Genomic DNA, 13,100 nt, shown 5'->3' with positions numbered 1-13,100 from the left:
CAGATCACTAATGACATACGAACTAAACATGAGAAGACAAGAAGAAATTGCTCACAACAAATCTAAAGGCATTGGTTTGAAAGCATTTAAATGTGAGGAGTCTGAAATTGAGTCTAGTGATATAAAGGATGTAGCATTATTAGCTAAGAAATTTTTAAAAATATTTAAAAATAAATCTTCTAGACATTTTCACAAAGGTAGGTTTGAAAAGACAAAAACCAACGAAAATGAGGACGTGAAGTGTTTTGGCTGTGTCTAGCTTGACCGTATCAAAATTGAATGTCCTGAGCTAAAAGGAGAAGACAAAAGCTAGGACAGGAGAAAGAAGAAAAAGGTAATTTTATGGCAAATATGCATATGCCTTATGGCAAAGGAAGAATCAGAGGTAAGTGACTCATCTTCTAATTTTTCTGTGTAATTTGTCTCTAATTTTATCTCTAAATACCCTCCTTTTTTATATATATATATAGTATAAACGTGGTCTCAATTAACCCAATACTCATGTTTCACTGAACTTGGACGTATAGTGTCTCCCAGATTTTATGTTAAATTAGAAATAAATTAAATTTCTAAAGTATAAAGAGATGTAGGAATGGGAATGTATATCCTTAATTATTATTATATATTCCTTATATAGTTGACCTAGAAAAGCAACCAATTGCATTGAACAGGTCTTAGTAACTAGAGGTTGAGGGGTTGATGGACTACTTTTTAGTTAAGAAATAGATGGGCCCAAGAGAAAGTTGTGAACAATTCATACAAAATGACTTGTTGGCATTTTCCTGATTCAGTATATATATGTTAATTCTCTTTGCCAAAATTAATTAATTAATTAATTAGAATGATCTGGATCGATGATCACAATTGTAGATGATGGTCACTGTCAACCAAATTAATTTGATTCCATCTTAATTACGAATGGACCCTCACATTCCTAATTTTAAGCTATGTATGGCTCCTAACCCACCACCAAAGTCATCAATTTAATTAGTTGACACGCCACTAAATAATAAACGGCTAAAGTCATCTCCTTCACACGTACCATCCAACTGCTACCAGCAAAGCCTAAACCGATTGAAGTGACAACACAACTGTATATATATATATATATATATATATTAAGTACTATATCAGGCCTTAAATCTATTCATAAGAATCATAACCCTTCTATGATCTGATCAACCAGGAGCCATAGTTCAACTTCAACATATGGTGCGGCTAACCCCAATGCGCGATGGTATTGATGATCATCTGGGATCCATTCCTTTGGCAGTTGTTGGCCTGTTTGTCTCAGCATCAGCTCTCGTTTCCTTATGTGCAAAAACAGCAAGAAGAGTTTCGAGAAAGTACGAGAATGATCGCTTGAACAACGATTCGAAACTTGAGCCGCCGCCTGGTTCCCCTTTACGGTTGCCCGGGCAGCTCATTAAGGAGACAATCAGTAACAAGGACATTAATTCTTTCATCCACCGTGGAAAAGCAGCCGATGAAGGTGGTGGTGATGATGATCAGAGTGGTGGGCTGTGGCAGAAGAGCATTTTAATGGGCGAGAAATGCCAGCCGCCGGAGTTTTCAGGGGTGATATTTTACGATCGTTGTGGGAATCGGATTTCGGAGTTGCCATCGAGGTCGCCGAGGGCTAGCCCCATGCCGGCGCCTTTTTCTTTTCCGGTTACCAAAGATGTTCACTAGCTGCCTGCTTTTTCAGCCTTACATACATACATATATATATATATGGAATAGTAATGGTTTCATAATATATGAAGGTTGTACATGTAAAATAAAGGCAGAAAAATAAAATTTACTCACCGGTTTTTCAGTGAAAGCGAATAGAATTTGAAATTATTGATCACAAACGAAATCACATGATGATAAATGTATAAATTCCACAGCCTCTCATAACTTAGAGAAAAATGAGTAATAACTGCCTACCAATTACTTTGAACCATGAGCCCTTTATAGGCGAATACGATTCGAATCTATGATCTGGATTTAGATGTATATTTCTTAATTACATCTTCAGCTCGCACATATAATGAGCTTATTATAGTGCCCGTATACCCATTATTATATACTCTTGTAGGTTTCATACAATACTATAAAAAAACTCATATTTAGAGATGAATTTTCTGTCTCTAATGTTTTAGAGATAGAATTAGAGACGAATTTTGATCCGTCTCTAATCAATTCATCACTAAACAATTAGTAATGTATATTTACTCTTACAGATAGAAAAAATTCCGTCTCTAACTTTAGAGACGGATTCTTTTTTGTCTCAAATTTTTTTTTTGTCTCTAATTTAGTTGTATGATCGATTTATATTTAGAGATGAATTTTTTAACTCTCTAACATTAGAGACGGACTTTAAAAAAAATACCAATCGCCAGCCATCGTTTATGGAAAATTCTGACAACCAAAACCGATCATTGTAATCACCTTGGTTTGGTGACTTACCAAAAAATCAAAACGATCCAACGATTGGATCTCAATAGATTTGAATATTAATTTTTTGAAAAAAAAAATATACTCATTTTTGGAAGGGCAACACTAGTCACCATCTATGGCAAGTTCTGATGATTGGAACTGATCATCGAAATCTCTATGGTCTAGTGACCAACATATCTGAAAATCAAATTGATCCAACGGTCAAAGCTCAATAGATTTGAAATTATTATTTTTTTTTTAAAAGCTTACCCTTTTCAGGGATCTGAAAATTATTATTTTCTTTAAAAAAAAAAAAAAAGCCTACCCATTTCAGGAAGGGCATCACTAGCCATTGTCCATGGTAGATTCTAACGATCAAAACCTATCATCAGAATTTTCTTAGTCTGATTACCAACATACCCAAAAATCAAAATGATTCAATAGTCGAATCTCAATAGATTTAAAAATTAATTTTTTGAAAAATGTTACTTGTTTCTAGAAAGGCATCATCGGGCACCATCCATGGTAATGATCGGAACCAATCATTGAAATCACCTTGGTCTGATGACTAATATACCCAAAAATAAAAACGATCCAACGGTTGGATCTTAATAGTTAAAAATTAATATTTTGAAAAAATATTACCCATTTCTAGAAAGGCATTACCAGCCACCATCTATAGTAGATTTTGACAATCAGAATTGATCATTGAAATGGCATCGATATGGAGACCAACATACTCAAAAATCAAAATGATGCAACGATTGGATCTCACTAGGTTTGAAAACTAAAATTGAAGTTGAAGAACATTAAGATGGATCTTACCTTAAATCAGAGAAACTCTGGTTGTCAGTGTCTAAGACGACAATCAGTGGCCAAAGAAGGAGCCAATGGTGAGCGGTTGTTGGCCAAGGAGACACAACCACACAGGCGAGAAGGAGAGGAATAGGCAAAGGCGAAGGAGAAGAGAAAGAGAAAGTAATGAAGGGGATAGATTTATATAGAGATTTAGAAACGAAAATTAATTATAAACAAAATTTTCATCTCTGTTTAAATTAGAGATGAAATTTTTCATCTCTGATTTAAAAAAAAAAAAAATCAGAGACATAAATTTTTGTCACTAATATCAGGCAAAATTTAGAGATGAATTTTTTCTTGTCCCTAATTCTAAAAACCTATCAGAGATCAAAATTTTTTCATCTTTAATATTAGGCAAAATTTAGAAATGAAAATTTTTCGTCTCTAATTTCGAAAAAACTTCAGACACAAATTTTTTTCCGTCTCTGATATCAAGCAAAATTCATAAGCGAAGAAATTTCCATCTCTGATTCTAGAAAAACTTGAGAGATGAAATTTTTTTGTTTCTATCTGAAAAAATATTAGGGACATAATTTTTTTGTCTTTGATTCCGTCTCCAAAACCATCTCTGAAAAATCTGTCTCAAAATCTATCTCTATTAGAGATGGAAATAAATTCAAACTCTAAAATTTGTTATTAATTTTGTTTTATTTTATTTTTTTTGTAGTGCAAGCAAATAAGTCGTGCGACCAGTGTACTTATTTTTTTCAAGAGCTCATTACTATATAACTGTTAGGTATTTATAGCAACTCCAACATTTAAGTAAACCCTATATGCTATACCCTTGATCCATATTAAATCATATTTAACTACAATAACATCTCTATTTATTTAATTATTTGTTTAATATACTTTATGTTCACAATTATAATTTAATACATAAAATATAATTGGCCAATCTTGAATATACAATCAAATGTGACACTCAATTGATCTTCCCTTTCTTCTAGAATCTTTCCGTCATATAATTCAATTGATTTTCTAGATATATCCCATTTATTCAAATCATACATGATTTTAGGTAGCATTTTAAGATAGTACCATTGAATTATAACTTTAAGAAATAGTTAAAGGTTTAAAGATATTATTACGAGATTTTTGTGACCTCAGGGGTCTTATACAGCTGAAACAAGAGATCCATATGATCTTTTGTTACCCTATTTTTGTAGAATATTGCACACATATGGTATGAAACATGTGCTATAGTATTTTGCTCATTTTCCCATGGAGCATACGTATGTCTTCTATAAAACAAATACCATTCATGTGATAGGTCAGATACATTTAGGATAACTTGAGTGCTCAACTCTACTTTTCACATAAATTCATAAATAGGACTTCCATTTAGCACTATAAGATAGATAAGGAGAGAAGTGAAATCTACATATTTCAACTATTTAGATATTATTATTGTAATACTCAAAAAAAAATTGTACTTAGGTGTAATTTTTATTGGGACAAAAGTGTAATTTTTTTAAAGTTATTGGGGGTAAAAGTATAATTTTTCAAAGTTATGGGGACTAAGTATATTTTTTTTAAAATTAAGAATTTGAGGGCAAGGGGCCAAAGTAAAAGAAGGCAAAATCTGAGAGACCAAATAACAATATGTAGTGTGAACACTACAAGCAAGTCGATGACCGCATTATGGTCGTCGACAAACTTTTAATCGACGTTCGAGGATGGAATTTAGGGTCATTATGGCCTAAGGTAAGGTCACTGGTGCAAGGGGTAACCTAATTGGCCGATGGGTCGGCCGAAATCGGCTATAAATAAGGGGTTCTTGGCCAAGGTTTTTATCAAGTTTTCAACCAAAAATCTGAGCATTCGAGGAAAAATTAGGGAAAATGGATAAAGGGCTTTTGTTCTCTATTTGAGGGAGAAGATTTATAGAGAATTTAAAGGGTTTTGGTGATGATTTGAAGTGGTTTTGAAGTCTCGCCGAAAAATTATATATTACCAAGAGCGAAGGCTAATCGACCAAAATGAGGGTGTTTTGGTCGATTTTTTGAGTCACAAGTGATTCTATTGTATTCAGAAGAAAGAATACAGCAAGACTAAAGAAGAAAACAAGAGTTTTGAAGCAAAAACTAGTGCCTGGCGACAAAAGGGCAATTGGAAAAGACGACCGGAGAAGGCGCATGAGGTAAGAGAAAAATAGAAAAAAAAAAGGGAAAATGGAAAAATTATGAAAAAAATTAGGGAATTTAATTTTATTACTTTTATAAAATTTGGCAAGGAAAATTTTAAAGAACATGTTTCGAGATAGGATACTAGTTTCGAGAAAGCTTAAACAATTAGATCAAGATGAGTGGTTTATCTAAAAAGTTTATATGTGAAATAATTTACCTAAATTGAAGACGAATTTCACAAAGGTTGCCAAAATATATGTGATTTATGTGCATCTTGTCATATATGTGCAAGTTATATTGCCTCAGTAATTGTAATATTGCATTTAACATGAAATTATTGGCATATCGATAAATTGTGTTATCAATATTGACTATGGTGGGATGGGGTGTTGCCCTAAGTAGTGTGACTTGCATTTTCCCAAGTGAGTTTTGACGGAATGGCCTTAGAAGTATCTCGTGTTGTGAGTGATTGTCAAGATGACTATCGAGAATTTCATGTTGGGGCTAGAATTCTACCTTAGGGCATCGGTTGATTCGTGTTCATGTATCATACATTCATAAAAAATTATTTAAACCCTCATTTAAAATATTTATCTTCTAATTTGGACTGTCTCTAGAATATTCAACTTTTCAAGTGAGACGAGCAGTGGGAAAAGAAAAAAGATTGTCGAGATGCGATTGTATTGATAGTCATGTAATGGTCTTACACTCGTGCTAGAACAAGTTGAGAGAATCTTGATAGTAGGTGGCATATTATAGCTATTTATATGTTATTTTTTTTGCCGGATATTATAATTTTTATGGTTACTAAAAACAATATTGTACGGTTGATTTCATTTACAATTACAATATCTCATCAGGTTTCGATTCTGCTTCTGCAAGTATTTAGTTTACCATTTCTTATCTTATCATTTGGAATGCTAAATATTTATGTTTAAGAATTTTTTTATATGGTATTTTGGGATTTCGAAATAGTATTATAAGAAAATATATATATTAAAAAATTCTTGAAAGAGGGATATGCCTTGGGAAGGCAGATTGTTACAATTGTAGTCTCAAATTGATATTTTATATTTCATTTTAAGCTTGAGCTCTTTTTAGGTTTCTTTTACAGTATATTTAAAACTATCTTTTGTCTATGTATCACTCATCAACATAAATGTAATTGTCAATGTGAGAAGGTCAATTAATAATAGAACATACTTTTAATTCTTACACTCAACATTTTTGTATTGATTTGATTTTGAGATGATTTTAATGATGAGTTCTCTTACACAAAACTTTAATAAGTATTTTTTAAATATTTTGGTCTTCAAGATGTTAAACTTAAACACTACTTTGAATATGTCTTGAAAATGTTCTAAACTTGTATTTTAAGTTTTGATCCAAAATGAAAGTTGCAAAATGAAAGTGTTATCATCAAGCTTCTTTAAGCTAGCTATATCATTTGTAATCATTAAGTCTTTAAGAAATTGTTTTTTGCATGTTTCAGTTTTTAATTTTGTGTTTTGACTGTTTATATTAAGATTACTGAAAATACATTTTTTTTGTCTGTAGCATTTTTCTCGTTTTAAAAATTTTGATCGTGTTTGTGATGAAAACAACAAAAACGACTTTTTGTTATTTTGAGTGTTTTTTATAATTTTTTATTTTTAAAAATACGTTTTTAAAAATATAAAAATAAACACGCTTTCACTGTTTTGAAAAATTAAAAATTAAAAATAACTTAAAAACAATAAAGAGAATAAAGCCTAAGGTTTTGGGCATAACAAACAAAGTGTTTAGGTCCGTATTTTTATTTTTCTAAAGTTAAATTAAAGGAAAAAAATAACATATTATGAATTTAATTGAAAAATTCCTTAAAACAACACTGTTTAATAAAGAAGTCATATTTATTAAATAATAATAATGATGATGATAGTTCACATAATTGTTTTTATCAAATTTGAAATTTTTTTATGGAAATATTTAGTAAATAACAACTTATATTGGGAATTCATGTATATTACGAGTTCAAACACATGTGATTAACTAATAATGTCAAAATTCTATTGCAATGTGTATTTTAGTCACATAGACTTTCTCTTATTTTGTTAATTATGTTAATCAAAAATAATTCAGACTAAATATTTTTTTTGTATCTAAAAAATTAATTTTAAATATTCAAAAATATTAGACTGCGTTCTCTTTACTTTTCAATTTTCAGTTTTGAGTTTTGAATTCATTTTCAATTTTCTGTTTTAGTAGTCTATTTTTAAAAAATTAAAAACGCGTTCTCTTTATTATTTTGAAAAATTATTTCTCAAAACAGAAAATTAGAAAATGCGTTCTCTTTGAAATTTTAAAAATATTTTTTTAATGATATTTTATCCAATAAATTTGATTATTCAGTAAATTAGAAATATTTAATGTTAATATATTATTAAAAATATATACATATTTTAAAGTTAATGACTTTTGTAATATTTTTTTCATTATAATAATAAAATACGAATAAATAAATATGTTTTAAGTTTAGAGTTTGTTTTGGATGAAAACACTCAAAATAACTTTTTGTTATTTTGAGTTTTCTTTACAATTTTTTTTTTGTTTTAAAAATATATTTTTAAAAACAGTAAAGAGAACGTGTTTTTATTATTTTAGAAAATCGAAAACTAAAAATGACTTAAAAACAGCAAAGAGAACGCAATCTTAATTTTTTTAGACTATCTTGATGGTAGTGTCAACAGCTAAAAAATGATGGTTGGAAAGTTTTGCACACGTCACACATGCGTTATGTTGGTGGTTGCTGAAATTTTTGCTAGCCAAACAAGCCTTCAGTGACTGTTGGCCAAACGCCTTCAGTGACTGTTGGCCAAACAAACCTTTTGGTCCTTTAACGATCCACTCACTACCCTAGGTTACTTTTGAAGCACAGAAACAGTTCAAAGATGTCGTTTCATTGTTTTCGAATCATTTCCCATTTTGGAAAACAAAAAATGATTTGAAAAGTTTTTCGAGCCATTTCTGTAATTTGCAAAACGTTTTAAGATTGTTTCACAAATTATATAAAATGGAAAAAAATGCATTTCCGATGACTGAGAAGAAGGATACAACAACAAAGAGAAAGGTGTGCAGTGGTAGCGAGAGGCGGCAAAGATGGAGGATGTAGCAGCATTCATCAACAATAGAAAAGACGATAAGAGAAGGGGCAGTGAAAGGCGAGGTGGTGGCAATAGAGGAAATGGTGTGCAACGACGGCGAGTAGCCACAAAGATAGAGGATGTAGGAGCGGTCAGCAATAAGAGACGAGGGTTGGCGCAACAACGAGAAATGAGGCGATTGCTGAAGAAGAAAAGGAACAGATAGGTGACAATAAGGAAAGAGGAAGGGGAGAGAGAGAGAAAATGGTTTGTTGAAAAAACAAATCAGATAAATGATATAATATGTATATATATGTATAGATTGTTGAAAAATAAAAGGAATACGATGTATGTATATATATATTATCTAATTATAAAATAATATATTTATAAAATTATATTTACAAAAAAAATCATATATTTTTTTTATTTTACACTTTAGCTTAGGTTTTTATTTTTTATTAAAAATATTATTTTTTTCATTTTCGTTTCATATCAAAAATATTTTCCATATTCATTTTCGTGTAACCTAGTAGATTACTCCTAAGCACATTGGTGGCTTTAAGAGCTAGAAATAAGCTTTATTGCTAGGCGCCCTATGCAGGTGGAGAAGGGGCAAAGACCAAGATTGTCTTCTTCAACCTCTATCTTAAGAAAAAAATTTCAGATTCAACTTGGATCCTTCACAACTCCTAACTTATTTCTTAACCATTTTATATATATACTTTCTAAAAACAAAAAAAAAGCACTAAAAATGGGACAATTGTACGGAGAGATAATTGCTCAAAGTAAGCCCAAAAATCATCTTTTATGTAACAGCCCGCCTTCTCGGGCGTGTTATGCCTTAAGAAATTTGGTTCATTTATTTATTTTTTTTAAATTATTTCTGAAATTTTCTAAGACCTTATCTAGTGTTAGACGAGATGTTTACACTAGAAATTAAATACAAAGCGGAAGTTGAATCGAACCTGCTCATGACAAAACATACATGTATAACTGGACATAGCATTTATTACAAAATTATTACATAAGTTACTAAAATACAACAAATGTACATAATGCTTAAACTATTTAATATCATGGCACATTTCCTTGTTTCCTAACGTCTCGTGTCACTACACATCTCCAACCTCGGTATCATCACTGCAAGTCCCGACTGGGACGTTGAATGTTCCAGGGGCAAACCTAGGTTAAATGATGAACCATCTAAATAAGGGTACCAAATGCAATGCCATGAGTGTATGCAATGTCTTTCATCGTAAGTGTCAACTGCACCCCTCCTGTTGCCTATCATTTTAGCGACCACCTCTTTCGAAGCCGGGGTGTATGGGTGCACCCTTGATAAGGCAGCGGTGCTAGTTCGTACTCCCTACGACCTCATATGCGTGTGATCAACAGTATCAACGTGTAATTATGTATTTCATAATCATGTCATTGATGCACTCTACGTGATGATTTCGTATCATTACATGCCAATATGATAAAGCATTCACAAAATTTATGACTGTACTAAGTTAAGTAGTAAACTTATAGCTAAATTGTCTTGAAAGGCGTGGCGGTCTCGAAAATCGTGTCGGCGGCTATTTCTTAATCTTCTCGTCCTTGAGAATTCCTAAAAATATTAAACTTATTTTTAGAATATCATTCATAATTTCTTCCATTTTTTTCTTTTATTTCTAAATCCTATTTTCTCAAAAATTGCATAAAAATTATCTAAACTTTCAAAAATATAATTTCTCTTTACTAATATTCCTCAACCCATATTTCTAGTATTCTGAAATTTTCATGGAATTTTCCAACTTAAATTCCTATTTTTCCCTTATTTCCTAATAGCTAAATATATAATTATTACATAATAATTATCTAATCTTTCATTTTATTCAATTTCTTTTCACTAATATTTCTTAAATAATACTTCTAACACTCTAAAATTTTCTTGAAATTTTTTTGAATTAAAATCCTATTTTTTCTTTATTTCCATAATAGAAAAATCTACTTAATTAATTAATAAATTTAGCATTTCAAGAAAATTCTACACTAAATAAATCATAACAACATTTCGGATTTACTAAAATTTTTTCAAAATTTTAATTCTTTTATTTACATTTTTCTTTTTATTTCTTTTCTTTTCTTTTCTTTTTTCTTTTCTATTTACTAACGGGCGCGTGGGCTGCACGCTCCGTCTTCCTACTCGCGGGCGCGTGCAACCCACGCGCTCGTGCTGGTTTCTTCTCCGGTGACCCTTTGGCCGCCGACGACCTCTCCGGGCTTCAAAGCTTCAAACGAAGCTTCCCTTTCCCTTCATTTTGACCTCCCGAACCCAAATATAACATCAAATTTTTGAAAAAAATGACCGGACATACCTCGATTTGTCAGTCAAAGCCTCGGCTCCGGCGAGCTGTGTGTTTTCCGGCGAAGCTTGATTCGCCTCTTCCTCTACTCTGTTGGCCACCAAAATGACCAGAAATGATGCCCAGGACTCAAAGACCAAGAACCCACTCACAAATCCCTCAAACCCTTCCCCAAACACTTGATCTAAGATTCAAGTTTTCGGATGCATTGGCTTGTTCGAACTTGGCTATTTATAGCCAAAAACCTCGTCGAAAACATCAAATCAAAACCCCCACGTGGCTGGGAAAGCCATACCACCGGTCACTCGGCCATTAATGCCCCCCTCCCCATCTGAAATCCGATCGCAAGCACGGCCATGCTCTAGCCATGCACTGCTCTGCAAAATCCAGATTTTCCAGATTTTTTTTTTATATATATATGGATATACCTACATGATTACCATCATACATACATACGTACATACCATACATACATATATATACAACAAGTTATATGTATCTATTTTCATATATACCTATGTTTGCATATTTTATTTGCTTAATTCTATACTTATATTTACTTATACACACTTATATAAATTAATTATATATTACAGATATATATATATATATGCATATTATATAGCTATATTCATACATACATACCTACCGAGTTATACAGCAGCTATATACATTTTTTATATGCTTATATACTTATGTATTTAACTAACCGTCTATACATACTAATTTTTATACATACATATGTACATACATATATACTTAAATATACACACTTGTTATACCAAATTATGTACATACATATATACTTAATGTACCAAATCCCATTATTTACCTTAACACTCCATAATTTCTTTAGGGTCGTATACTTATTTTTATTTAATAATTTAACCAATTATTTATAAAGACTTAAGACATTACATTTTCGGACAACAAATCTCATCAATATCTTTCTAATCCTTCATCTAATTTTCACCAAATTGCAAACACAACTTCTATCATAAGCAACATATGGTGAAAGTTCGTGGTCTAATTCCAACGAAAGATGCAAGTGGAAACAAACATAAGTAGTCATAAAAAAACATGTTCTTCCTATATAAATGTCATCATACATCAAAATAATTCCGTCAAATACATATTTTAGTCTCTGTACTTGTAGATTTTTTTCCATTTAAACACTTAAGGCTGCGTTCTCTTTGCTTTTCAATTTTCAGTTTTGAGTTTTGAATTCATTTTCAGTTTTCTATTTTGGTAGTCTGTTTTTAGAAAATTAAAAACGCGTTCTCTTTGTTATTTTGAAAAATTATTTCTCAAAACAGAAAATCAGAAAACGGGTTCTCTTTAAAATTTTGAAAATAATTTTTTAATGATATTTTATTCAATAAATTTGATTATTCAGTAAATTAAAAACATTTAATGTTTATAAATTATTAAAAAAATATCTACATTTTAAAGTTAATGAATTTTGTAATATTTTTTTATTATAATAATAAAATATGAATAAATAAATAAATAAATGTATTTTGAGTTTTGAGTTTGTTTTAAATGAAAACACTCAAAACAACTTTTTGTTGTTTTGAGTTTTCTTTACAATCTTTTTTTTTTTTTGTTTTCAAAAATGTATTTTTAAAAACAGTGAAGAAAACGCGTTTTCATTATTTTAGAAAATTGAAAACTAAAAATGATTTGAAAACGGGAAAGAGAACGCAACCTAAATTTTTTGTTATTTCAAAGATACATTTAAACTATACAATTTTGAGTCAATAATATTCCTGAATCTTTTATTGTTTTTAGATTCATTGTTCTCAATAAACTTATCAAGGTATGCAATTGACTCAAAATTATACAAGTTAGGAATGTAATTAAAATAATAAAAATATAATTGACTTGAAATTACAAGTTGAGCGGTAAAATGTGTGTTTTACACGTTATGGTATGGTAGTAGGTAGGAGCAATTGCAATGATTTAATTCTTTTTCCCTCTCCATGGTTTCAGTTTTTCATAAAATAGTAAAACTTATATCATATGCTTTGGTTGCGTTCCCTGTTTTCACTTTATTATTTGTATATAGAATTTGTTGGACTTCCATGAGATGTTAGTTGTTGTTAGTGGATCTTTGGGAGTAAAGTGGACAAAATTGATCCTGTAGTCAATCTCAAGCATACTCACTTATTTAAATTACAACAATGATCAGGTTTTCCCTAATATTTTACCCTAAT

At 30.6% G+C, this 13,100-nt stretch overlaps 1 protein-coding gene across 1 annotated transcript; it reads left to right on the top strand.

The window, feature by feature from the left end:
• Nucleotides 1–1,227: 1,227 nt before the first annotated feature.
• LOC127796882 (uncharacterized) lies at nucleotides 1,228–1,692 on the top strand. Its single transcript, XM_052329286.1, has one exon. The coding sequence runs from the start codon at nucleotides 1,228–1,230 to the stop codon at nucleotides 1,690–1,692; it is 465 nt and encodes a 154-aa protein (XP_052185246.1).
• The last annotated feature ends 11,408 nt before the right edge of the window (nucleotides 1,693–13,100 follow it).

Source organism: Diospyros lotus, chromosome 3 (genome assembly GCF_014633365.1).
Source record: "Diospyros lotus cultivar Yz01 chromosome 3, ASM1463336v1, whole genome shotgun sequence".
NCBI lineage: Eukaryota > Viridiplantae > Streptophyta > Magnoliopsida > Ericales > Ebenaceae > Diospyros > Diospyros lotus.
Note: the sequence above shows the minus strand (reverse complement) of the source record. Positions and strands in the feature narration are given on the sequence as shown.